The sequence below is a fragment of the Dermochelys coriacea genome, chromosome 6 (genome assembly GCF_009764565.3).
Source record: "Dermochelys coriacea isolate rDerCor1 chromosome 6, rDerCor1.pri.v4, whole genome shotgun sequence".
In the NCBI taxonomy this organism is placed as follows: Eukaryota; Metazoa; Chordata; order Testudines; family Dermochelyidae; genus Dermochelys; species Dermochelys coriacea.
Window position 1 is genome coordinate 83,190,457 of NC_050073.1, and position 25,468 is coordinate 83,215,924.

Below are 25,468 nucleotides of genomic sequence, written 5' to 3' on the forward strand. Positions count from 1 at the left end.
TTAATTAGTGATTGGTGTACATCTTGGATGATTGAATTCCCTTGGCCTTTATCCTTCTGTTTTGCAGCACACCTGAAGCTAGCACCCATATAATGCACAACCTGTAGTGGTTTATTGCTGTATTAAAGGGGCTGGGAACATTGTGATTATGTGACCGGCTCTCTGAGTCTTTTGGATGATGTCATACTTACGTATGATACCAATTCCCAACACTGCTAAGTTAAGAGCTCATCAGTGTAGAACTATAAGAACAAAATGCTCCTATACCCATTATATTCATTGAGTAGGGAAAAAAACAAACAAACTAATAAGTGGGGAATATAGATAACAGAAGTAGGTGGATTGTACACATTTCAAAAATGGAATTCTTTATGCTTCTCTTTATTCTTCTCTTGGGACAAACTCTGGCTCTGAACTCTGCAGACACTCTAAAAGCTGTGGCCAGGAGGGAAGTGTGGGGTACAATTGATGCACATTAATATTTGCTCCTCAAAAAACTGCTCTGTAAGGGATGCTCTAGTGAAGATCTGAGTGTTCAGGGAGCATCATCCATGTGTTTTAGTGCAGACACCCCATTTAGTGTAGAAGTCATTAGACACTCTCCTCACCGTGTGTTACTCATTTTCCTGGAATAACAGTCACCAAGGAAACACAACAGAATGGAGATTGCTCATAGAAAATGTGGCAATAAACACGCCAGGCATTGTATAGCTGGAACACTACATATTTATCTTGGCCTTCGTAGAGACACAGTTACGATATAAGAAACGATAATAAATATTTTACTGTGTACCTTACATTTCCTTCTAAGAAAAAAGTCTGACATAAAAATCAATCAATCCTAAGGAAGTGTGAATTATGTTGATCTTTCTTTCCTAAAAAAGGAAAAAACAAACAAACAAAACCAACTGTTACACATTTCCTTCTTAAAATCAGCTTACTTGTTGGCTAATGCTAGTTATCTGACAAGACAAATACTTCCAGCAGCCTCTAATTGACTGTAAAAAGCATTGTTTGGAGAATAATCAATGTCTGAAACACAAGGGTCCCAGCAGTCAATCTTCCATTATGAGTTCTATCCAGACAACATTTTTTTCATGGCTGCTGGCCCACTGCATCTGTGCAGACACATAAAGCTTTAACCTGTTCCATCTCAGAAGCAGCCATAAAATGCCATTTTCAGCTTTATAGATATGGCTGTCAAAGCCCACTCCATCCACATATTGTGCCTTTCCCAGATGTAATATGTGTTAATTAGGCTCAAAAGTAAAGTGTACAGGGATGCTCTGAGCATGTTGGAAAAGATTTACATGACATTCACCTTCATTTTAAAAAATGACATTTCCTTTAACTCTTGCCCATTATTCTGGTTTGCGGTGGGGTATGGGATTAGCTAATGGGACCCTGGAGCTTCTGGCAAACATTAATTAATCTTTTAGGTAATAAGCCAAATCAATCCTTTCCTTAGAAAAATGGGTATAAGTGGAAAGTTCTTTTAAAAAATGCTCAGTAATGGCAGTTAGCATTTAAATAGAATGCGATCCTCAGAGGCCTTGACTACACTGAGATAATTCATCATGGTAGAAAACATGTCAGCTAAGAAGATACTGAACCCAATTTGCCCTTAGCATGGACAAGAATGTGTAAGTCCCAGCAGGTCTAAAACCCAGTCCTAGAGAGCTGCCAGGCAACCAACATCTCCATGCTGCCATTCAGTAGTAGCTGTAACCAGCTTGTGCTCCACTACACATGACCCACTGTGGACATGGCCAATGGGAAGTCCCAGCTTAGGAGGTCTGACAGGCAGCAGTCTCATGGTTCCTGCTCACTGCCCTATATACATCCCAGGGGCCTTCCAGGAAGTATCCAGGTAACTGTGTAGATTTCTTGCTGCCATGACCATTCCTTTTCCTGAATTCCTGGCTTCATCCTCAGTTTGATTTGGACTTTGCCTCCTCACCCAGACCCTGAAACCTGACTCAGACTCTGACTCTTGAAATCAACCCTGGCCTGGAACCTGACTGCAAACTCCTTCACAGTGTGGACACATATCCGGACCCAGTCTTCCTCCCAGAATTTTTTAATGAGGACCACCAAAAATTGAGGGGATTATAAACCAATGCAGCCTACTGTTTCTACTCCACCTCCATTCCTACCTCATTCACCAAGCAAAAAGTAGGACTCATTATTAGCCTCCTGGTGGCAGATGCATTGGATTGCGCCTCACTACTACTCAAACGAGCGAGCTAGATGCAATTCCTCAAGGCATTTTCTGCCATATTTGATGATCTCCATTGTATCCGCTCGGCAGAGGCAGCCCTGTGCAAACTCCAGCAGGGACAAGGACCGGCTTCCTCCTATGCTGCCCACTTTTGGCGACTGGTCTCTGACACCAAGTGGAACAATGTGGCACAGCTCTACCAGTTCCGTTGTGGACTACACAAGGAGAATAAGGACAAGTTAGCTCATGCGGGGGCCCTGATGCCTTCATCAACCTTGTCCCACACATCAACAATAAGGCTCAGGGAGCAACATGAGGAAAGGAAGCAGTCTGTGTAACTACCTGATCAGTGCCCCTTGGTACCCGTCTCCAAACCAGAACCAAACCATGCGTCTGCATAGTGCCAACCACTATGTGACCCCTGAGGAAAAAGAGCACTGTTGCTGCCATGGGCTATGTGTCCATTGGGGAAGATCTGGCCATGGTCTTGCCAACTGCCCACTCTGAGCTCTAGCAAGACGCACTTCAGGAAATTACCACAGCCAGGATTGGTAGAAGGGGTTGGACAGGATGAGCCCTAAGATAATGACCCCTTACTCTTCACTGAGACATACCCAGTTCATGGTGAGCTATCCCTGCACCTCAAAGTCCAGGTCTGTATCTAGGTTCCGGGGGAATCTTACCAAATCTCACCAGAGTGGGCACTGGTGCATTCCAGGGCAGTGAACAACTTTATAGATGCTGATACAGACCATGCCCTGGGTATTCAGGTTCAACCAAACAATCTCCCTGATCTAGTGAAAACTACAGATGGCTCACTCCTGTCACTGGGGCTAGTGACATAGAAGACATGACCAAGGAATACTACAAGTGGTATACTGACCGCCAGTGCCTAAAAGGCCGAGCATTCACTGTTGGGCAAAAAGTGTGGCTCTCAGCCCAAAACTTCTGCACCAACAAGCGGTGTTGTAAATGGGACTACCATACCATGGGCCATATTCCATCAACCAGGTAATCAACCCAGAGACCATGAAGCTTCTGTTACCCAGCTCCCTCAAAATACACCTAGTGTTTCACATATACTTGCTAAAATCCTCCACTGACAACCCCTTCACTCACCGGGGTCAGCCACTGCCCCCTCGGGTATGGATCCAAGAACACAATGAGTACAAGGTCCATGGACTCAAAAATCAGACAGCTCCCTCTGGTACCTTATAGGCTGGAAGGGTATGGCCCAGAAGAGTGATCCAGAGAGCCCATATCCCTAGTCCATGCCCCTGATCTCATGGTAGCCTTCCATGCATCCTGTCCAGACAAATCCAGGCTGGTGGGAGGTATGGGTTATGTAAGACCCAACTGGTCTACGACCTGAGCCTGTTGAGCCGCCAGGCAGCAGACATTTCCATGTTGCTACCCAGTGGCAGCTGTAAGCAGTTTGTGCTCCACCACTTGTGACCCACTGTGGACACAGACCATGGGAAGTCCTGCCTTAGGGGGTTAGACAGACAGCAGCCTCATGGCCCCTGTTTGGCTCACCACCCTATATAATCCCATAGGGAATTCCAGGAAGTGTCCTGGCTACAGGGAAGATTTCCTGTAGCTGCTACAACCATTCCTGCTCTTGAACTCATGGCTTCAACCTCGGCTTGATTTGTACCTTGCCTCCTGATCCAGACCCTGAAACCTGAGTTGGACTCTAACCCTTGGTATCAACCCTGGCCTAGAATACAAACTCCTTCACTACTCCTAGTCTCAGGTTTGACCCTGCTCTGACTCTTGACTTCCACTGTTCTTGTTAGGATTTTGATAGGATGGTTATGTTTAAAAATATTAGCTGATCACAATTAACACTACAAAGATCATTGGTTAACCACAACTAGCTAACAGAGGTGCTAATACCAATATGGTACATTTTACCAATGTAGACATGATTATAGAAAGTAGAGTTGAGTGAGTAGTTTCTGCATGAAAAGTGATGATGACCTGGCCTCCTATCTATACAGAGCCCAAGGATCAGTAGGAAATACTGGCCTCAGACCTTCAGCACCTGGGCCATGTACACTGAGTGCCAGTCTCTTTGCACAATGTACTAGGTCCTCTCACTCCAATGGCAGGACAGCCAACTTTATGGCTGTGTTGCCATTGCTCGCTGGTCCTTGACTGAACAGTACACTTCCACTTCAGTCCCCCAAAGGGGGGTTAAAACATAGACTGGAAATCAATTATAAGGGGGTCACAAACTTCTGGGGAATTTTACAGCAGACATTCCAAATGAGTTGACTCATGGAAATGACTGAAAACTGGAAAAGAGTTTCTCTGGGCAGCATGTCATCTAGTGTGGCTGTTCCTCCATTCTGACATTTCTATAACAGCAGCTGCAAATTGTTCATGCTTAAGCTCTATTGTCTGGCTTTGCTGGAAGGACAGGAGACACTGGATGTGGTTTAATGTTAGTCTCTAAGGGGCCACAAGTATGCCTTTTCTTTTTGCGGATACAGACTAACACGGCTGCTACTCTGAAACTTTATTCTTAAATGTCTGATAGTACCCAGCAGATAAAAGTCTACAGTGCAGACAATTCCATAATCAACTCAATATACACCAGGAGGCTTGCATCAGCCCTCCCATTTACCCATCCTGTTCCTCAGCCAACCCACTGCTGAGACCTCACCAATCCCCCCTGCTGTACCAGTCATAGGAACCCTGAACGACCCCATTTCTGCTCCTTTAAAGAAAACCTTCTTTAAATCCTTTGCCAATCCATTTTATCTGATCACCATATCCCTTCCCTAGGAAGGACCTGCAGTGGACATCTGCCACAAGGAGGTGCCAGCAATTAGCTGCCTCCCTTCCATAGCTACCTGGGTTCCCAGACATCTCCATTGTAGAGCAATGAGAGAAGTTTTAATGATTTTATGCAATTTCAGGATCTGGAAGGCTTATCACCAATATGGCCCATTACAGAGGAACGTGTGCTGCAGTATGTGGTGTCATTAGCATGCTGACGACTGGGATCCTCAACCATCTCCACTCGCCTATCGGCCCTTACGTTTGTCAGCAGGCTGAATGGTTACCCACATCCTTGCAGCAGTTTTGTAGTTCAAAGGTTTCTAGTGGAGTGGTCTCAAAGCACCAGCCCTAGAAAGGATACACGTCCCATCACTGTTAATACACTCAGGGATCTCGTGTCGATCTTGGAACCCATATGTCGTTGAGGGCAGAAGGTGGCCTTGTTCAGGGTGGCATTTCTGTTACTTTTTTTTGAGCTTTTAGGATTAGTGAGCTAGTGCCTGGATCCTGTAGGGACCCTTCTGGAAGGCCTTTGGAACTGAGGGACATACAGTGAGAGGGGCAATTATTAACCTTATTAACCTTGAGGAGGTCAAAGATGGCTCAAGGAGGCTGGGATGAATCCATTATTCTACAGAAGGGTGGTAAGCCCAGGATCTACCTGATGCTGTGAGGGCACAGATCTATATAGTCCCCCACCCTCTTCCAGTCACCTGGGGGGGATAGGTCAGAATCTCCTACTGAGCTGGTCTGCAGCTGCAACAGAAAGTCACTCCCTGGCTCTCTAGCCCTTAAAGGACACACACTTTTTCCTACAAGCAAAGCAGAGGGAAGCATAAGATCCACTATTGTAACAGCAGTAAATTGGTCAATTCTGTTGCAAATAAAGCATGAGTAAAAATTCCTGTTCCGTGTTTGACAGTTGGAGTATTGCAGCAAAATGCAGAAATATAGAACACAACATGGAACTTCCAAAACACCTAAGGCATGATTACAAGGCACCATACACTAAGCTGGCATTGCACCTTGCACATGTCCGTGGAAATCTCCCACTTACAAGTGGATCTTCAGAAAAGGAGAATTTGGCTTGTGATACATATAAAATTAGCTGAATGGTGTTATAGGAGTAACCCAATATTTATACTGCTATGTTTGAGTTATTAAAAATATGACTAAGGTCTTCACGATGCATCTTTACTTAAATATACATCAGACTTGGTTTGAAAGCAATAGGAAAATAAATAAAAGAATCTCCTAAATGATGTAAGCTTAGTGCTGCATTTTACCCTGGAATTCTGTATCGTATTACGTTTCATCGTCTTAATTCCCTTGTTGCCCATCTGCCAGATTTGGTTTATTTTTGCTGAGACTGCTTAAAAACTGAGGGGAATGTTCCTATTGGACTACTCTGATGTCCTCCTAAACTAGATCTACTGTAGGTAATTTGCATGATTTTTGCTTTTCACAGTAAAGGTAATATATGTAGATTTAATGCACCTGTGACAGGTGCAAGCATGCTATCCATTTTCATTTGGCAGTGATGCAACAATATATTGCTATCACCTATCTGTGTGGCTCCCGGAAGCAGCGGTATGTCCTCCTCCGGCTCCTACATGTAGGGGTAGCCAGGGGGCTCCGCACACTGCCCCCGCCCCAAGCGCTGCCCCATAGCTCCCATTGGCCAGGAATCGTGGCCAATGGGAGCTGCAGGGGCTGTGCCCGCAGACAGAGCAGCATGAAGAGCTGGAGGAGGGACATGCCACTGCTTCTGGGAACTGCTTGAGATAAGCGCTGCCTGGAACCTGCACCCTTGGCCCCCTCCCCTGCCCCAACCCCCTACACCTGCCCTCATACCCCTCCCACCCTCTGAACCCTTCCGTCCCAGCCTGGAGCAACCTCCTGCACCCCCAACCCCTCATCTCCAGCCCCATCCCAGAGCCTGCACCCTCCCTCCCCCACCCCAACCCCCTGCCACAGCCTGGAGCCCTCTCCCGCACCCCGAACTCCTCATTTCTGGCCCCACCCCAACCCCCAATTTCGTGAGCATTCATGGCCCGCCATACCATTTGCATACCCAGATGTGGCCCTCGGGCCATAAAGTTTGCCCACCCCGATCTATAGTGTAGTCAAAAGAAGGCAATAACCACGGCCATATTTGAAATTCCTGACTCTTCACACCTTTTCTGAAACCCACCCCTTGATCTTAAGGATCCAGACATTAAGTACATCTACAGGACAGAATACCATTAAGAGAGTGCACAAGTAGGTAACTGTACAAGAGATTATGGAGAAAACAACGTATCAAAAATTAACAATAGGTCAGAACCGCAGCCAGTGTAAATTGGTGTATCTCCCCTAAGGTCAATTGAGCCACACTAACTAACAGCAGATGAGACGATCTGGCCCTAAAAATCTTTATGTTCAGATCTATTTGACTATGTCTCTAGAGTGCCTTAACTTTCTACTGACTATTGTTGGTATGACATTATATGCTCTTCCATACGTCTTTACTTAACATGTCATTTAAAATTTGTTTGGTCAATGCCAAATCTGAGATACAAAATGAAAAATATTGGCAATAGTAAAATATCTCAGAACATGCATCACACTCAGCTGACACTTGAACACTGTTTATGTGCAAAAATCACAAGTTTCGTAAGATGATTAACAATAGTGGTAAAAAGGCATTTATATGTCAAACCATTTTTTTTCTCCAGTAATTAGACAGTATTTATGTACATTTTAGAGACTGCCAGTGTTGGCCTTAAAGATTTGACTTACAAAATAAATATCTGCATTTTAACATATTTAAGTACCGGAGTCTCTGCATACAAGTGAACTGCAATTTATCATGTAACATTCTCCATACATTTTCCAGCAAGCATTACATATTGCTATGTTGCTCACAGATGACATATTCTTTCTATCATGTGTGACTGAAAAGGAAGTTTTTTAAAACATGATTGAAGGGATCAGTGAGGTCAACATTGGGTTACACTGTATTTGCGCCATGACAGCTTTCGCTGTTTCAGTGCATACTGAACCAATATCCTTGCAATGAAAATGTGCAAGCTATATTTTCTTTGCCATTATAGTAAAATGCTTCTCAATAAACGTGTTTTCACAAGAAGTTTGCCCACTCATGTGTCCCAGAGCTGTTGTAATCTTCATTGCTCAGGTTGATCTAAGAGTAGGGACATTATTCTAATTCTTGACATGTTTAAAGTTCTCTAATGAATAAAGATAACAGCTTATGGCTTCTTGGACTGTCACTCGATTGCCCCGAGCTCTTTAAGGTCTTTAAAACAGGCCTCCTAGTTTGTGTTTAACTACCTTGTCCACAGAGGTCTGAAGAGTAGAGCAGATCAAAGATGTGCTGGGAACATAAAGAGCAGCTGTCCTTCATTTACTGTTAATTAACTACATCTGACCTGATTCTTTATGACCTCCTTGTCACACATTCAACAGGCTATAAGCCTTATGACATGTCCCTAAGTACTGTACCATTGCACAAGTTTCAAGGAAATATAAATCTAAAAATTTTAAATGTGGGACAGGAAAGAAATTTTTGGTCTCACATCATGGGGTTGCTGTTTGAGGAAATACAAGGCTTGACTCTGGATTTATATGCAACTATCACAGGCTGCTCAGTTGTTTGGGGAATCAAAATATTCTTTCAAAACTGGATGATTCTAGAATTTAGAGTCTACATTTTATCTAGCTATTTTATTTATAGGCCTTTGTACGTTACCTATCTCTGAAAGATATGAGTAAAAATGACACAACAGGGATGACTAAAGGAGACTTAAGACAAGGACCATATCTGGAAATACTGGCCAGGATTCTGTGCTGGAGCCTCAGCACAGAAAGCCCTGGGGAAGTAGGACCAAAGGTGGCTTTAAGCCACCTTTATGCTCTTCAGATTCTTGATGGCTGTGGTGGCCAGTACAGCTCCAGTGTAAACTAGAGCTTCTAGAAACTTCTCTACTTTATGATACCCTTCCATACTGGGCTGCTTATGCACCCCACAGCTGAAAATCCCCCTCCAACTCTAACATGCCCCGTCCTGTACCCACCATATTCCTTTTTCTGGGGCTTGTGAGGGGGTCTGCATAGGGCTGCCTGTGGCTATCATACACACTGCTGGTGTTGGGGAGATTCTCTCCTGGCATAAGGAGTTTTTATGGTCCCTTTACTACTCTTCAGTGGCAAATAGGGTCCCAAGCAGAAAGGTGAATCCTTCCTAATATCTCCTTTTCAGTAACCAACAGGAGGCACTGCTTCAGGAAATGGCGATTCACTGTAACGATGCAGGTGGACTGAAATAGTCATAGATTAGGAGTTACGTAATTCATAAAATCAATACAATTACATAGATGAGAGTGATGTGTCTCTATTTACCACTCCTGTAGTTATTCTGGCAAATTATTGAGAGGGTGATTAGGAAGGCAAATACCAACTCTGCAGGCAATAAAGACTAGGGGCCATAACCTCAGCTGGTGTAAAGGAACATCATTCTACTGAAGACAATAGAGTTACACCCCTTTATACTAGCTGAAGATTTGGCCCTAAGAATCTTTATGTTCAGGTCTACTTGACTTTGTTTCAAGATTGTCCTTACTGGTTCTATGGTTAAAATCAAAATGCCCTTCAAGATCAAAGAAATAAATCCACCACAACACTGGCTTGGTCTGACACCTTACTACTATGAAATGGAATTTACAAATCCAAATAAGGCAATTGTTAGACAGATGAATGTATTGATGTCGGCATAATAGCTAGCACCCTGCAAATCCGCGGGTATCCACTTCATATCCAGTGGACCATTTCTGCGGATAGCAACGGCGGATGCAGATACAAATTTAGTATACGTGCAGGGCTCTGATGGTAAGAGCCCAGCAGACAGCTGTGAGGAACCATGGCACAGATCCTTCACCTGCCCTGGGTGGGGGGCCTGAGGGGCAAGGACACTGGGCGGGAGCTGCTTGGGCCCCATGCCCAGGGCAGGTGGAGGGTCTGCCGTGGCTCCCCACAGCTGCCCGCCCAGCTCTTGCTGTGGCCAGGCTGTGGCTCCGAGCCCCTCACTCCCGGCCGGAGCTGGTTTGGGGAGACCCATGTGACAGCTGTGGGGAGCCTGGGTCCCTCGACCTGCCATGGGTGGAGGGGCCAGGGGGCAGAGACACTGGGTGGCGGGGGCTATGACATTTGGTGTGGAGGTTGGGGGGCAGGGACACTGGGGGGGCGCTGCCCTTGGCTGGGCTCTGGGTGTGGTGTCTGGGGTGCAGGGACACGGGCCGTGGCTGCTGGAGCACTCTGCCCAGGGCAGGTGGAGGGTCTGCTGTGGCTTCCCACAGCTGCCAGCATGGCTCTCCCTTGCCCGGCTCCAGCCAGGGAAGGGGCAGCTTGGAGCTGCAGTTTGGCCACGGTAAGAGCTGGGCAGGCAGCTGTTGGGAGCTGTGGAGGACCCTCCATCTGCCCTGGGAGAGGGGCCCAAGCAGCCCTCAGGCAGCTCCACAGGTCTCCCCCCTTCTCCCAGCCAGGCCAGTGTGCAGCCCAGCTGGGGAGCGGTGGGAAGCCGCAGCGGACCCTTCACCTGCCCACGGTATCAGGTGTGTGTGTGCTGAGAGCAGTCCCTGGCTGTGTCCCTGCCCCCCAGACTCCCAGCCCAGCCGAGGGCAGGTGGAGGGTCCGCGAGTCCATGTGGGCTCCCCACAGCTGCCTACCCTGGCCTCGGCTCTCCCTGGTGGGGAGTGGGGGGATGCCTCAGAGCTTCAGCCCAGCCCCCAGTATAGAGCCCTGCAAATCCGCAGATAATTTTTGCAGATAGCAGATTGCATGCAGATAGCGGATCGCATGCAGATACACATTTGTGTATTCGCGCAGGGCTCTAATGATAGCCAAAGAGGAAGTTCTATTTCATCTGGACCAGCAGTTTGCATTTGGAAAATGTAGTGATGATAATAATTTGTTAGTGTGGACAGTCATGCTGTGGTATAACACCTCTCTATCCCTACCTACCCAGAAACATTTCCAAACCCTGGGCCTGTTCTAAGGAAGATTATCTAAAATTGTCTGGGGACAGTTCCTGCAGCCCTCAGGCAGGCACAAATCCCACAGACGCCAATGGAAACTTTGCCAACATGAGGTCTGAGGGATCAGGCACTTTGTGAAAGATTCACATCTCTGCTCTTCAACTCACTTTTTTTGTATAGGTGCCCAAATGTTCAGTGGTCTGCCTGGCATCCTTCCTGATGGTGGTCTGTGCAGATAATGCCCTATAAATCCAATCAGCACGGCAGCATCAATAAATAGGTTTTGTGCATCATCAGTAGCTAATAAGTGGTTTAGTGCACTGCCTCCCTCCAACAGCATTGTACTGTCATTCTAGGGCTCTCATTGGTTCAGGAAGCTGCTGAGTGAGACATTTTGAGATTACATATTCTGCTACATGATTTAACATAATTACTGATAATTAGCCACACAGGGCCTGATCTAAAGCCTGTTGAGGTCAATGGAAAGTCTCCTTGAATTCACCATGTTTTGGTTTAGGCCCCTATTCCCACAGCATTAACTGAAAAAGATAAAATGAACTAAAAGTTACATTAATAAAAGGAGAGACTTTGAAAGCTGATACTGCAGCTTAAACTGTCCCTAGATTTTTTTTGTATAAATCAGTTCTTATGTAATCTTTTTGTCAAACAAGAGTCCAGTGCCTTGCCCACAACTGTCAATCTTTCAGTCCTTTCCTAACAAAGTTCCAATTAATTACATCTCTAAACAAGTTAAAAGACTTTCAAAGGTAGTCATGCAAATGTGTATATATTGGTAAGTATCATTGCTTAACATAAACATAATCAACTCCCTTTTATAATGGTTTATTTTAATTCATTGACATTTTACTATATAATAAAAACTACTCAAGAGATTCTTCAAAAACTGGTAACCTATTAAAGGACCATCATAATTTATTGGAAATAATTTACCCTTTTGCTTAAAAAAATATTTGGCAAGATCTCTTGATTCAGACTTTATGGTGACTCTCTTGTTTTGTTAGTTAAAGTATTCTAAATAGGGTTGCCAACTTTGGTTGGATGAATTCCTGGAGGTTTCATCACATGACATTATCTTTATAATTAAAGATTAATCTTCAGTTCCTGGAGACACCAGAATAATACTGGAGAGTTGGTAACCCTAGTTCTAAAGAAAGCAAAACTAAAAAGTAACCAATATGTACTGATTTTTGTCTTTCACACCTAGGGCCAACTTCAGCTCATTGGCCTCAGTAGAAGGTGTCTACATGTCTCAGTGGGTATAATTTGCCCTCAAGAAAAGATTAACTGTGTATAAAGCCATAGATGAATTCAGCGATTCTACTTGTGTTAGCTCTCAACGTGTCCGGATAAACAATTATATTAGCTAAAGGTATTGACTTAATGACAAAGTGAAAAAAAATTCCTTGTACTGTATTGTATGTGAGCATTAGACCTTAAAATATTTCCTACAATATTTAAAATTGTGCTAACGTTCAGTCTTTAAATCAGGAAAAGATGGAGGAAGATATAAGCCAATATCTTTTCTTAATCCCAGTATTCCATTTTTTCTGAAAATATAGAAAATAAATTTGAACAATTGCTTCAAAATGTAGGTTACAAAAATTAAGCTGGGTTTAAGAACATAGTTTCTAACAATAACAACATTTAGCTAGACAGTATTCCAAAAGTAGACATGCCCACTATTTGTCAGAGTATATACAGCAACTAGCAAAGGGTTATGGCTAACAGCCGACTTCCGTTTTTCAAAGAATGTCCACTTATCAATGTGAATGGTAAACCTCCTTCTATGCTAAGAGCCAGGAAGGATTACTAACACACAAACTTTATTCTTCAGAAATCAATCCTCCTTTCTAAAAAGATACAAAATAGTTGGCCCAAACTGTATTGTTGAAAGCTATAATTATCCATTGGTTATTTCAAGCTGAATACATATATCCCACTTCAGTTCAAGAGGTTTTTGTCGAAGAAAAGGAATAAACTGTACTACCATCCACAGTTAAGCAGGAAACTATGTGTAGGTATATATACACCCAAGACGCATAAAACTACAGTGGTGTTACAAAACTGCATTCCATACTTTTACCTTTCTTTACATTTTAGCAAACATTATTAATAGGTTAACAGCAACCATCAATACATTTATTCTTTCAACCACATTTTGAACCATCAACATAATGTTATAATAAAAAATCTGGAATAGAAAACATGCTCATGCAACTGTAAACGGTGGGTCCTTTGTCTGGCAGGCCAGAAGAAAAGGAGTTGTTACCATTATAAGGGCTTCCTCTATAGTTGGTGGCAGAGCGGGAGGAAGGCAAAGGTTTATCTGGACAAAGCAGGGAGGAACATGAAGTGGCAGGGCCAGGTGCAGGGGCATTCCCCTTCCAGATGACCATAGGAGCGGGGTAATTATACCATAGGCAGTTCCAGAGAAGACCTCTCTCCCTGGGATTGGGGTGGATGCACCCAAGATTACAGCAGGGATTGGGAACCAAAACCGGGGAAACAGGAACAAGACTGGCAGGGCTGGATTTCCATCTTACATGCCCCTAGGTACAGCATTTTCGGCACCCCCCACCACCACCTACAGCTGACCTTCCTGTTGCACACAGTTTCAGAGGGGTAAGGGGCCCTTGGCATGTGCCTGCTGGGCCTAACTGGAAATCAAGCCCTGAACACAGAGTGGCTGCAGCCAACCTGCCAGCAGATATTGCAGACAGGCCTGACCCAAGGTGGCCAAGATCCTAGCTGAAATTTGGGAAGCTGAGGAACAGCCCAATATGGCTGTGTCCAAGAGTCATGTGGAAATTGGGGAAACTGTGACATACCCCAATATTGCTGTAGCTAAGACCCCAGCCAAACACAGGGAAACTGAGGCCTGGATTCCACATTACATGTGAAGCAACAAGGAGGCTGAGGTGTATAATAGAGGACTGTTTACAGAGGATTGCCATGGACATTGGGGAACACCTCAGTCAAGGGACCATGACTCACCACACACACTCAGGCAGGGCAGAGACAGGAAGCTATCCCTGCGGAAAGAACGTAGGATTAACCCAAAAGAGGAGAGATGGTTTCCTCATACACACAGCCCAGGGGTAGAGATAAAACTCCAGAAAAGCAGGGTATAGTGAGGGGGTGAGGGAGCATGAATCCCTTCCCCACCTGACACTGGATAATTGAAGCCCGGGTGTTACAGCTTACTTAATATCAGCTTTGTATCTGATAGACCATTTGGATGGTTAATTACAAAGATAAAAGCCTATTGACTTCATTGCATGTTTGCTGGTAGGTTAGGAATACTGCCAGCAAATGAAATATAGAACACTTCCCTGCCCAGTAGGCTCGCTTGTCTGGAGATAAATTAGAAGGCAGGTATCTCTCTATTCACTGTTAAGAAGCTGGCAGGATCATGGGACTTGAGGAAGAGGGCTGAAGTATGAATGATTACTTTGCATGAATGACAAGTCTGGCCATCTTCAATATTACACCTCAGGTGGTGCTCTTGGGGTGCGTGTTTTACACTTAGCAGTGAGCTGCCTCCTCAGTCACAGCCAGACCCAATTTATTGAAGAAAAATTAAGAAATGGAGGTTTTTACAATTCCTTAATCTGGGCAATCGAGTTTCCTTGAAGGGAGGCTGAGGTGCCACAGTGAGACCTGAAAGTTGAGTGGTACTCATTGGATCTGGGCAAGGATGGGAGCATAACCTATGGCAGCTTATTCCAGGGGCAAGGGAGGTGATTCAGGCAGGGGTCCACATTGGTAACATCCAGTTCTTCAAGTCACTCAGAGTCTGGAATGGGTGGATTTTGAGAGCTGGTGCAGGGAACCCACAAGGAGCCTATTTGGGTAGTGAGGCCTCAGAAAGCCTTAGGGTCCAATTTCATCTGATTGCAAAGCAACTATCACCTTAGTCATTCAAGTGTATATTGGGAGTAGGGGGGAATTTATTCCATTTTGCTATCAGAGTTAATAAAGTGTTTGAGTGGAAAGAATTTAGAATTTAGGCATTGGAATTTGGGGATCTGTAGGAGAGGTCTGACTCCCTGACTCTCACAGTGTCAAAAACCCAACTGAGGGATGGCAATGCTGCAAGAGTATGGGGAGGCTGGTTGGAGGGATGATTTCAATCAGGGTAAAGAAGGATGTGGTGTTACTATGGTTTTAAGATAATGAATAGAATCTCCAGGGTGTGGGACCTGACAGTGGCAGAAGACTGTTGGTTTTAGGTTGGACTGATAGATTGACTGGAGGTAAGATGCCCTGTATAGATGTTAATCACCTATTCAATAAAGGTGTTTGTTAAGTTACTAGCAATGAATTATTATTAAGATGAGTGGATCACTTGAATATAAAACAAGCCATGGTATCAGGAGTGAAGGAAGTGATAAAAAGAACTAGAAGACGTTCAAAAAATGGAAGTAAAATTTGCTCAGAAGTAAAAAAACAAATCTGAATGAAATAAGATGGATCAATGAAGAATTCCCACATTTCCAAAAATGTTGAGAAATGCTGCAGAAAATTGGAAAGGCTTAAACAAGAATTTGGTTTATTTTTGAGGGCATCGGAATCTACTCATAAGGAAGATAGACAAAAGGTTGCCATCTTTTTTTGAATATTGCAGGAACTGAAGCAATTTCATTATATAATTCATTTGATCTTAATGCTAGAGAATGAGCTGACTATGAGTTTGGTCTTAAACAAAACAACTACAACACTGTTTACCAAAAAGAAACAGAAACATCAGAAAGATTCCAGTTTCACTCAAGAAATCAAATGAAGGCATATGCACAGAAACTAGGGATGCAGGGGGTGTTGCCACACCCCCAATTTTGTGCAGGGTCCTGGATGCCGACCCCATGCCCAGGGTCCCGGTGGTGCCAGCCCCTTGCCCGGGGCTCTGCTCCCCACCTTGCGCCTGGGGTCCCGGCTGCCGCCGGCCCCACACTTGAGGCTCCTCTCCCGGCCCCATGCCCAGGGTCCTGGCTGCTGCTGGCTCCGCTCCTGGGGCTCTGCTCCCAAGCCTGCATGCAAGGTCCTGCCTGCAGGACCCACACCCTGGGCTGTGTCCCAGCCCCACACACTGGGTCCCAGCTGCAGGACCTGTGTCCAGTGCTCTGCTTCTGGCCCCATGCCCAGGGTCCCGGCTTCCACCAGTCCCGCACCCGAGGCTCCTCTCCCGGCCGCCACTGGCCCCATGCCCAGGGCTCTGCTCCCAGCCCCACATGCGAGGTCCTGGCTGCAGGACCTGCGCCCAGGACTCTGCTCTTGGCCTCAGCTGTGGTCCCAGCCTCAGCCTCCTTACCCCCATCTGTGTCCCCACACTCTCCTGGTGCCACGGCCCCGTGCTGACCCCAGCTCTGGGGAGAGGGGGCATGGACAAGGGTAAAGGGGGTGCAAAGCAAAAAGTTTGGGGACCACTGGCTTTCAACACCCCCACTGTAAAAAGTGTTCCAGTACCACTGAATGAAGGAAGAGACTTCTGAATAATTTTTAACAGATCTCAAGATAAGAAGTCAGACATGTAACTTCCAGAATCTATCTAAGTCAATAATAAGTAAGACTACGATTTAGTCATGGGTATTTTTAGTAAAAGTCATGGACAGGTCACAGGCAACAAACAAAAATTTATGGCCCGTTACCTGTCCATGACTTTTACTAAAAATACCCAGGACTAAATCTTGAGGGGTGGGAGCACTGCTGGGAAGGGTGCCGCTGCTCAGGGCAGGGCACCCCAGGGCCAGCAGCACCAGCTGCCATGGGCCGCTGAGCAGCTGCTGCTCCAGCTGCCCCGGGACCACTGCAACAGGGATCCAGGGGGCTGCTGCTTGAGGTAGGGCATCAGGGGGCTGTTGCTGTGGGGGAGCCAAGGCCACCGGCACCAGTGGCCGGGGGCCGCTCTGGGATCACTGCCAGGGGCTGATGAGCAGCGACTGCCCCGACCACCCCTGGGATGGCTGCTAAGGCTGTCCCTGGGGCGAGCCACGCTAACAGCTGCTGGAGTGGACCAAGAGCTAGCCATACCAGCTGCTGCTCGAGTGGTCCCCAGGGCCAACTACCCATGGCCATCCAAATAGCAGCCGGTGCGGCTGGCTGTGGGGCCGCCGGAGCAGCTGGCTGCAGAGCTGCTTTAGCAGGGACCAGTGTGGCTGTCTACAGGGCCACCTGAGCAGCTGGCCCCAGAACCATCCACTTGGACGGCCCTGGGGTCAGCCACACTCGCTGCTGCAATAGTCATGAAGGTTGTGGAAAGTCATGGAATCTGTGACTTCATGACCTCTATGCCAGACATAGAGCCCTAGTAATAAGAGATCAAATTGTGATGAGTATAAAAGATATCAGTGTACAAAAAAGACGGTTTGAAGAGCTAGATCTAAAGCCGGAAAAAGCAGTGAGAATTTGCCAAAGAACTGAACTTAACAATAATTGCACATTTTAGAAAGAAAACAAATGGATGTGAATATAGACTTAATAAGACAAAGTTAAAACAAGTCCATGGGGGAAAACAGAAGGAAAGTAATAAAGTTAAAATGTATGAGCAGCCGAAAGGATGTTCTAGATGTGGAAGGAGGCACCAACCTAGACAATGTCCAGCATATGGTCATACCTGTCATATCTGTAAGAAACAGAATAATTTTGCAAAAGTTTGTAAACAGAGAAGTCTGAAAAACATAGACATATACATTTAGTTCAAAATTCAAACATCTCAGAAAAGATATTGAATAAGGAATACAGAGATTACATTACAGATGGAGAAAATTGGGTTTTGGTATTTTGTAACAGAGTCACGTTGTGGACCACAAGGAAGATTGGACAGTTACAAAATAAACGTTCCATTAGCAGATTGTGTGTGTAATACATACAGGTTCACAAGCTAATGTAATTTCAGAAGAAACCATAACATGTTTAAAAGTAAAAACCTATAGCAAGAGAACAAGTACATATTAATTTACAATCTTATAGTGGTGAAAAAATTTCTGTTATGGGTATTTGTAAATTATAGGTCCTAGTTAAAGATAATTTAGAAAACATAAGATTTGTAGTAGTTAAGGGACAAAATATTTCTTATTTGAGGTTTACCTGTGTTTAGTACTAAATCTAATGGGTAGAATTCAGAGTATTCAGGATTCTGAACATCCATTTACAGAATTATTCACTGGAATTGGTAAATTGGATACAAGATATAAAATAGACTTAAATGAAACAAAGAAACTAGTTATATATGTAGCTAGTAAAAATACCCTTAGCTTTAAGAAAAGGTATAAAAGGATTTTGAAAGGTTAGTTAATTTAGATACAATTAAAAGAGTGGAAGAGCCAACTGAGAGGGTGAATTCATTAGTAATAGTCGAAAAGAAAGCTGGATCCTTATGTTTATGTTTAGATCCAAAAGATTTAAATAAGTATGTTAAAAAGGAACATTTTAAAATACTTCCGAGGGAAGAAATATTTGGATGAATGTCAGGAGCAAAATATATTCTTCTTTAGATGCTTCAAATGGATTTTGGCATATACCATGGGAGCAAGAAAGTCAATTGCTATATGCTATTTCACAGAGCAATACAAAATTTGTTTTGCAAATACAGATGACACACAATAGCACATAGATGATGCAATAATATGGGGAAGAACTTTAAAAGAACATGATTTAAGATTAACTAAAGCATTACCTAGACCAAAAGAAACAGGATTGAAATTTAACAAAAATACATGTAAATTTACAGTGAAAGAATTAATATTTCTAGGAGAAAAACTGACCAGTGAGGGATTACAGATTGAGCCACAATGAATATAAGCCAATGGTAATATTGTTTATCCAAAAGATAAGCAGTCATTACAGAAATTACAAATCAGTATCTGATTTATGATTGTGAAATCACCAGAAAGTTATTTTCAGAATATGCTCAGCCCCAGTTTGATTGAGGAAAGCAATCATAAAGGAGGATAGTAAATACTGAACATGTCATGTAGGTAATGGGAATTTATTGCACATTCTCTAAGTCTGCCTAAAAGTAAATCAGTTCTGGGATAGGTTTAACAGAATTAATATGTTCTTGGTTTGCAATATCCCAAAGGGCCCAGGAATTTTCATATTAGTACAACTTAATACAGTAACAATATACAAGAAAAAAAAATCTCAAGAAAAACATGTTGTCCAAGGCCAAGATTAACATTACAGAGAGTTTATAGAGTTTAGTGCACTGGAAACCCCAAAGATAGACTTATTTATCTTCTTTTGTATGAGCACAAACTGTTCTTATGACTGAAAAATTCCAATGAATAGAATAGACTATTAAAAATTCAATAACATAGAATATTGCCAAAAATAAAGAAAACTAGGCAAGTCTTGAAAAGATTTTGTTTCCCTTTTTTAACTGATAAATGTAAAGTATTGATACATCACACTATGTGGTATGGCTAAGAAACAGTGTTTATCAAACAAGTGAAGAACAACACTTGCTCTCAAGATTATGCAAAAATTGGAAGGATGTTAACTCTCCGGGCTGAATTGTAATGGCCCTTTTGGGTCACACACATAACTGCTAAGTTTTGTGCAGCTCCATGTGTGAGATTTTGTGCAAATTATATGCAAATAATGCACATTAAATAATTGGCATATTTGCAAATAATTTGTGAATCACCATAAACATCAATTTAAAGTCAATATACCCTGCTCCAAGAGGTGGTTGGGGGCTATTGGAGGCACTTGATGTGTGAGGGTGTCCAGGGAGGTAGCTAAAGGAAGCAGGGTTTCTGGGACATCTAGAGGAGAGCTATGTGGTTGGGGTGGGGGGAAAAACTGGGGAAGCTGGGTTTGCATCTGTGCTTGAATCATGCCAGAACACTCCAGAATGGTGTTCTGGAACTTTTTCTGGGAACTGGATCAGCATTCCAGTATTTCTGACCAGGCTACCCACTCCAGAAAGAAAGATGGCAACTCAGCAGGTCACCAAGCCACTATTTCTCCTTCGGTAGCGTACTCGGAAGTGGAAGAGGCAAGGGCACCATCTTCTCACACTGCCTTAATTTCAGTTCCAACATGCCTTAAAAACACCAGGTACTTTGGGTCAGATTCTGATCTCAGTTATACTGATGTAAATCCAGAGTAACTCTCCTGACTCCAATGGAATTACTTTGGATTTACATTAGTACAACACAGATCAAAATCTGACCCTTTAACTCTTAAATTCACAGTAGATATTGGGTGTGTTCGTCCATATGGGAAGCACTGAGTTCTATTCCACTCATTTAACTAAAACAACAAATTAAATTAACAGCCTCATTTAAAGATATATCTTAATAAAAATTAGTGAACATAAAAATGTATAAGTTCATATTCAATTTACTGATTTATTGAGACAACATGACATCACATAACATATGTGTATGTTAATGTGTTTTTACAATTTGTGAAAATTAAAAAGCAGTGAAAACTTGAACCATTTTTCTGAGCTCCTTATCCTCAGATCACTACCGCCACCACCACCAAAAACAACAACTTGGGAAGTTTGGCTACAAAATGGGATCTAGTTCGGAATAATCCTTATGGCATAGTATGTCAAATCATTGTCCAGTCAAGTTCTGCAAAACCAAAACCATCCGCAGTTTTGTCCCATCTGTATTTTGAATAGAACAAACTATTTAGAAATAAACATAGTACAAACCAAGAGATGAAATAATGTTTTCAAACACTTCCACTCATCCATTGAAACATAAGGTGGCCCTTGGATTTGAACCACCCTTGGTTTTGGATCTGCTTTCCAAAACAAAAACGGCTGACAAGGTTTTGAAAAAACTAAGCTAAAACCAAAAACACGTCTGGTTTACGCTCTCTAATGAAAACAGATTTCTGTTACAAGCTAAAGATATAAAACCTTGGTAAGCTATTGCAGTACAAATGCAATAGCTGATTTCCAGATGAATACTGCAAGATTTGATCCTTAGCACAAACAGCCTCTTTCTGCTTTTTAACAGTGAACATTACATAAGAGAGAGATTTGGGGGAACATTTTTTCCCACAGTCCAATTGCCATAACACCAGACTACAATGGTACTGTCTTCATTCCATTTGACCTTTGATATCAAAGACTGGATTTTTTGGGGGGGTGGGGGGTGGGGGGGAGGGAGAGTTCCTGCAAAAACATAAAGTGACAACAAGTCAGAGATAATTGCACCAAAATGTACTTGTACACCAGAAAAAATCCATCTTTTATAAAGAGCCAACACTAGTGTGTTCAAAATGTGATGTCTTGCAGGAAACATTTTACTCTATCAAAAAGTAGAAAGGCTCAAGATATAACAATTTGGATTGTGACCCAGAGTTTGAATGTCCTGAAGTTTGGAGATGTTCAGACATGGGTTTTGGTTTCACCACCATCATTAATTACTATCATGCCCTATCATGGAAAGATTTATTAGGATTAAAATTAGGTTAATACAGCATTGTTTATAGGTATGGGTATTTTAGGGGAGACTTTGGGTCAGATTTTGTATGCAACTCTCACTTATTTCACAGCTTGCTGTATATAAACTATATAGGACCCAGAGGCTATTACAGAGTGATTGCTTTTGCAAAACAAAGGACCTGAACTTAGAATCATAGAAATGTAAGGCTGAAAGGGATCTAAAGATGCCATCTAATCAATTGCCCCCACACTGAGGCAGGATTAAGTATACCTAGGCCATCCCTGACAGATGCTTGTCTAACCTGTTCTTAAAAACCTCCAGCGACAGGAATTCTACAACCTCCTTTGCATTGCTTGCACACCTAAAATTCCCATTGAAGCCAGTGGGAGTGTCACTGTTGCAGAGTGCAGGATCAGATCCCAAATTATTGATCTATGCAAGAAAAAAAAATGTGGATTGCAACCGTGAATGAAGACAAAATAGTGTAACCATTTAGAATGCAGAAGCCCAGTCCAGCAAACAGATCTGCATGCACAGTTCCTTATTCCCATCCAATGTCCCACTGACGTTAATGACACTTGCTGTGGGCATAAGATACATACATATGATCCACTTGCAGGATTAGGCTCAAATTAATAATTTGGGAGTGGGAGAAGATACTATGAGCCAAATTCTCTGCTGGCGTAAATGGGCACAGCTGCAACACTTTCAGAGGTATTTCCATTTATTTATACCAGCAGAGAATTTGGCCCTATGTGTTAAGGTTACAAAAACACAGTTTCTAACTGCGCCATTGTAGATTGAATACAAAATGGTAAAATATTTTCCTGATGATGACTTGCATACACAATGCCATCAAATAGGCAACAGTCTTCTCATTGCATGTGTTTTTTGCTTAAGTTTGTGTTGTGGCAACAGGTGATGACAGCACTTCTATTTTGTGTTATTTTAGCAGTCACTGGTCTTCCTAGTATTTTTCACCACTCCCATTTGCTGGCAGTATATCATGGCCGAGTTTCAACAGAAATCTACCATGAGCTATGTGCTAACTGGGAAATGTCAACATGCAAAGCCATGTCTAGAATTAACCTGTCTTTAACATTAGTAGGCTCCCACACCCTCTTTCATTTCTGAAACTTCCACCAGCGTCACAGCAGCATGTGGGGGTGGGGCGAGACATTGTTTTATATAACACAAATGTAGAGCAGTAATCCTTCATTAATCATTAACATTACAGCAGAGACATGGATTCACAATGCCGACCATGCCAAGGAGCAAACTTCTTCAAGGAATAGCAATATGACCATTCAAGGAAATAACATGCCACTGAAAAAAGTGAGGAGATTTAACACTCTACACTGTAGTGACGGATGTGCTAGCTTCTTCTGACTCTTATTGAAGGGGCATCAAATGTTCCTGCTGTGCCATGATGAAAGCAATGTCACCTTCCTCATCTGATAACTTCTTCCCTTGTGTTTTATATGTAAGCGGGGGAATAGTCCCGCTCTTGTGGGGAACTTTCCTGGCTTCTGCACTACCCTGGTGAAGTGGGCTAGTGAAAGGATCTGAGTCCTTGCTCCCACTTCCTTTACCCAGTGGCCTCCCTGCCCTTGAGGACTCTCCTTCCACTCTCCTGTCTGGCAGAGTCCTCGTAACCCCAACAAGGCTGGGCTCAGGATTCCTGGGGGGCTCAACCCCCAACCCTGCTGTGGTCACCTAGGACAGGAGCTATGGTGTCCCCACTCCAGAGTACTCTCTCTGCACTGGGCACTTCTCTGACCCACTGACCATTACATACAAGTTAAGGCAAATAAAAGTTAATCAACAATTAATTTTAAAAAGAATAAGGAAAAATGAGAAAGGTTAAAGGAAACACATCAACCTGCTCTGTGGCAGGGAACATCACAAACAGTGTCTCTGGAATGTCAGGGCAGTTCACAGTCTGTTCCTTGCAAGTCCCAGGCTGCCTTCTCAGATCCTGGCTGTGCTGTAGGCTGGACACTTGCTCTGGTGGTGGCCACACACTCTTAGGCGGTAAGTGATAGGACCCTTCTTCCCAGTATCGCCCCCGCCCTGTTGGGGTTATGATCCAAGCCTGGTGTGCAAAGCCCCTTGGCTGAGGCGTCTCCCTGTGATGGGCCTGCTGCCCAGGGTCCCCCTCGGTCTCTCCAGCTGCTCACCGCACCCAGCTCCAGACTGCTCCAGCCCCAACTCCACCGCTCTGGCTCTGCTGCTCTGCCTCCAGCTTCCTGGGCTGCTTTTCTGGACCCTTTGGCTCTGGTTGCTGCAGCTCTGCTCCCAGGACAGATCTGCTCTCTCTGGGCTGTGCCTCTGGCTTTGAGGCTGCAGGTCTGCTCCCAGGACAGGTCTGCTGTCTCTGGATCTGGCACAGCTCTGCTCCCCAGCTCAGCTCGGGCCCCTGCTTTCTCCTTAGCTCGGCTCCACTCTGTCTGACCCAGGCAATTCCAGCTCACACGGAGGACGGGACCTCCCTGGCCTCCTGACCCCTGATTAGCCTGCTCACACTGTCATTCAGGCTGACCTGGAGCATTGGCCTCTCCCCATTGTTCCTGGGGGCTGTCAGTCTCAGGGTCCTGATTCCGCATCGACCCTTCCCCCTTTTTAGTACTGGGAGCTAGCCAACCAAAACATCCCCACTGAATGTTAGTACTATTGGGGTAACAGTACCAAAAATGAACATGAAAGTTTCTACCCTCATGAATATTAATACACTTTGAAGGGCATATGCATAACTTATTAGAAATGAGGGTTGGCTGATGGCTAGAGGTCATCGTTTCATGAACCGCAACAAGAGCTGGCCACTTCCACTTTTCTTCAGGATTCCATATGGATAGTGAGTAAGAAAGAACTGGTGGCTGGACACTTTGTACTTTCCAACCATTGTAATCTGTGTGGCAGTTCTATTAAGTGGGTTTTTCTGTGTGATAAGGCTTTTAATAAAGGTACATCTAATTAGATGTGATATGACTGTTGTTTCTCTCATGCTCCTCAAGTCTCCAACCCCAACAATGATGCTAGCCCACTTTGGTGTTCACCGTAATGTTTTGATTACTGGAATAGCCATGGAGGTTGGACTTTTGTCTAATATTAGGGTTTACAGGGGTTATCAGCATAATTCAATATAATAATCAATAAAGGATACAAGACCCAGATCTTCTGTAGATTGAGGGCAGATAACACATATTGACAATTCGGTTACACGCTCCCTCTGAACTGCAAAAGATCATCCCAAGCATGTGAGGGCCACAGAAGTTCAAATCTCAGCCCAGCCCCACTTTTGGGACAATTGCCACCTTGGTCAATATTGGGCACTGAACAGGGACCTCTAGAGCTAAAAGTGCAAATGGCTACCTCTTGAGCCAAAAATCCAACCTTTCTAGCTAGAGGTTGTAAACTGGGCACAGAGGCGAACGTGCAGCAAACACTAACCAGTGGGTTACAATTAGTCTTTTTGGATTCACCTTCTGCAAACATTCAAACAATAGTTTTACTGGCGTAAAAGTTTGTAGAATGCAACTTTTAAAAGTTGTATGTGTGAGTATTCACAGAAACTGGTTTTTAGATTCACATGCATAAGTCTCTGCAACAGAAATTGTTGCTCACCTAATCAAAGAACAGAAACAATTCTATGTATCTTTCTTACCTAACCAGCCAAAACTAAACACAATTTGAATAGCTCTTGCAGGCTGCAGAAACAGTCTTTATTTTTTATCTGATAACTAAGATTTTTCTGCTGTTTGTGGACATTACACATCCTATGGTTCTCTCCATACAAACAATGGCTTGCCCTGGGCAAAATGTACCTTCTCCCCAACCCACTGTTTTGCACTGTGGTGAGGGATCAGCTGTGCATCTGTCTGCTGTATTCTATTCTCAAGGTGGCAGCATATTAGGATTAGGAAAAGTATAGTGGATGTATCTCGAGCACTTTTTGAAGGTATTTATACAGAAAGGAATTATATACAAAAGTCTGC

General features: G+C 43.8%; 1 protein-coding gene across 21 annotated transcripts in view; it reads right to left on the reverse strand.

The window, feature by feature from the left end:
* SLC25A21 (solute carrier family 25 member 21) overlaps positions 1-25,468 on the reverse strand; it is a 376,779-nt gene that overhangs the window by 153,383 nt on the left and 197,928 nt on the right. Inside the window, exon 2 of one of the 21 annotated variants that reach the window (XM_043516971.1) lies at positions 799-875. The exons of the other annotated variants lie outside the window; for them this stretch is intronic. Coding sequence (XP_043372906.1) covers positions 799-826 — 28 coding nt within the window. The 5' untranslated portion in view covers positions 827-875. The remainder of the gene's footprint in view (positions 1-798; positions 876-25,468) is intronic. 21 annotated transcript variants of the gene reach the window in all.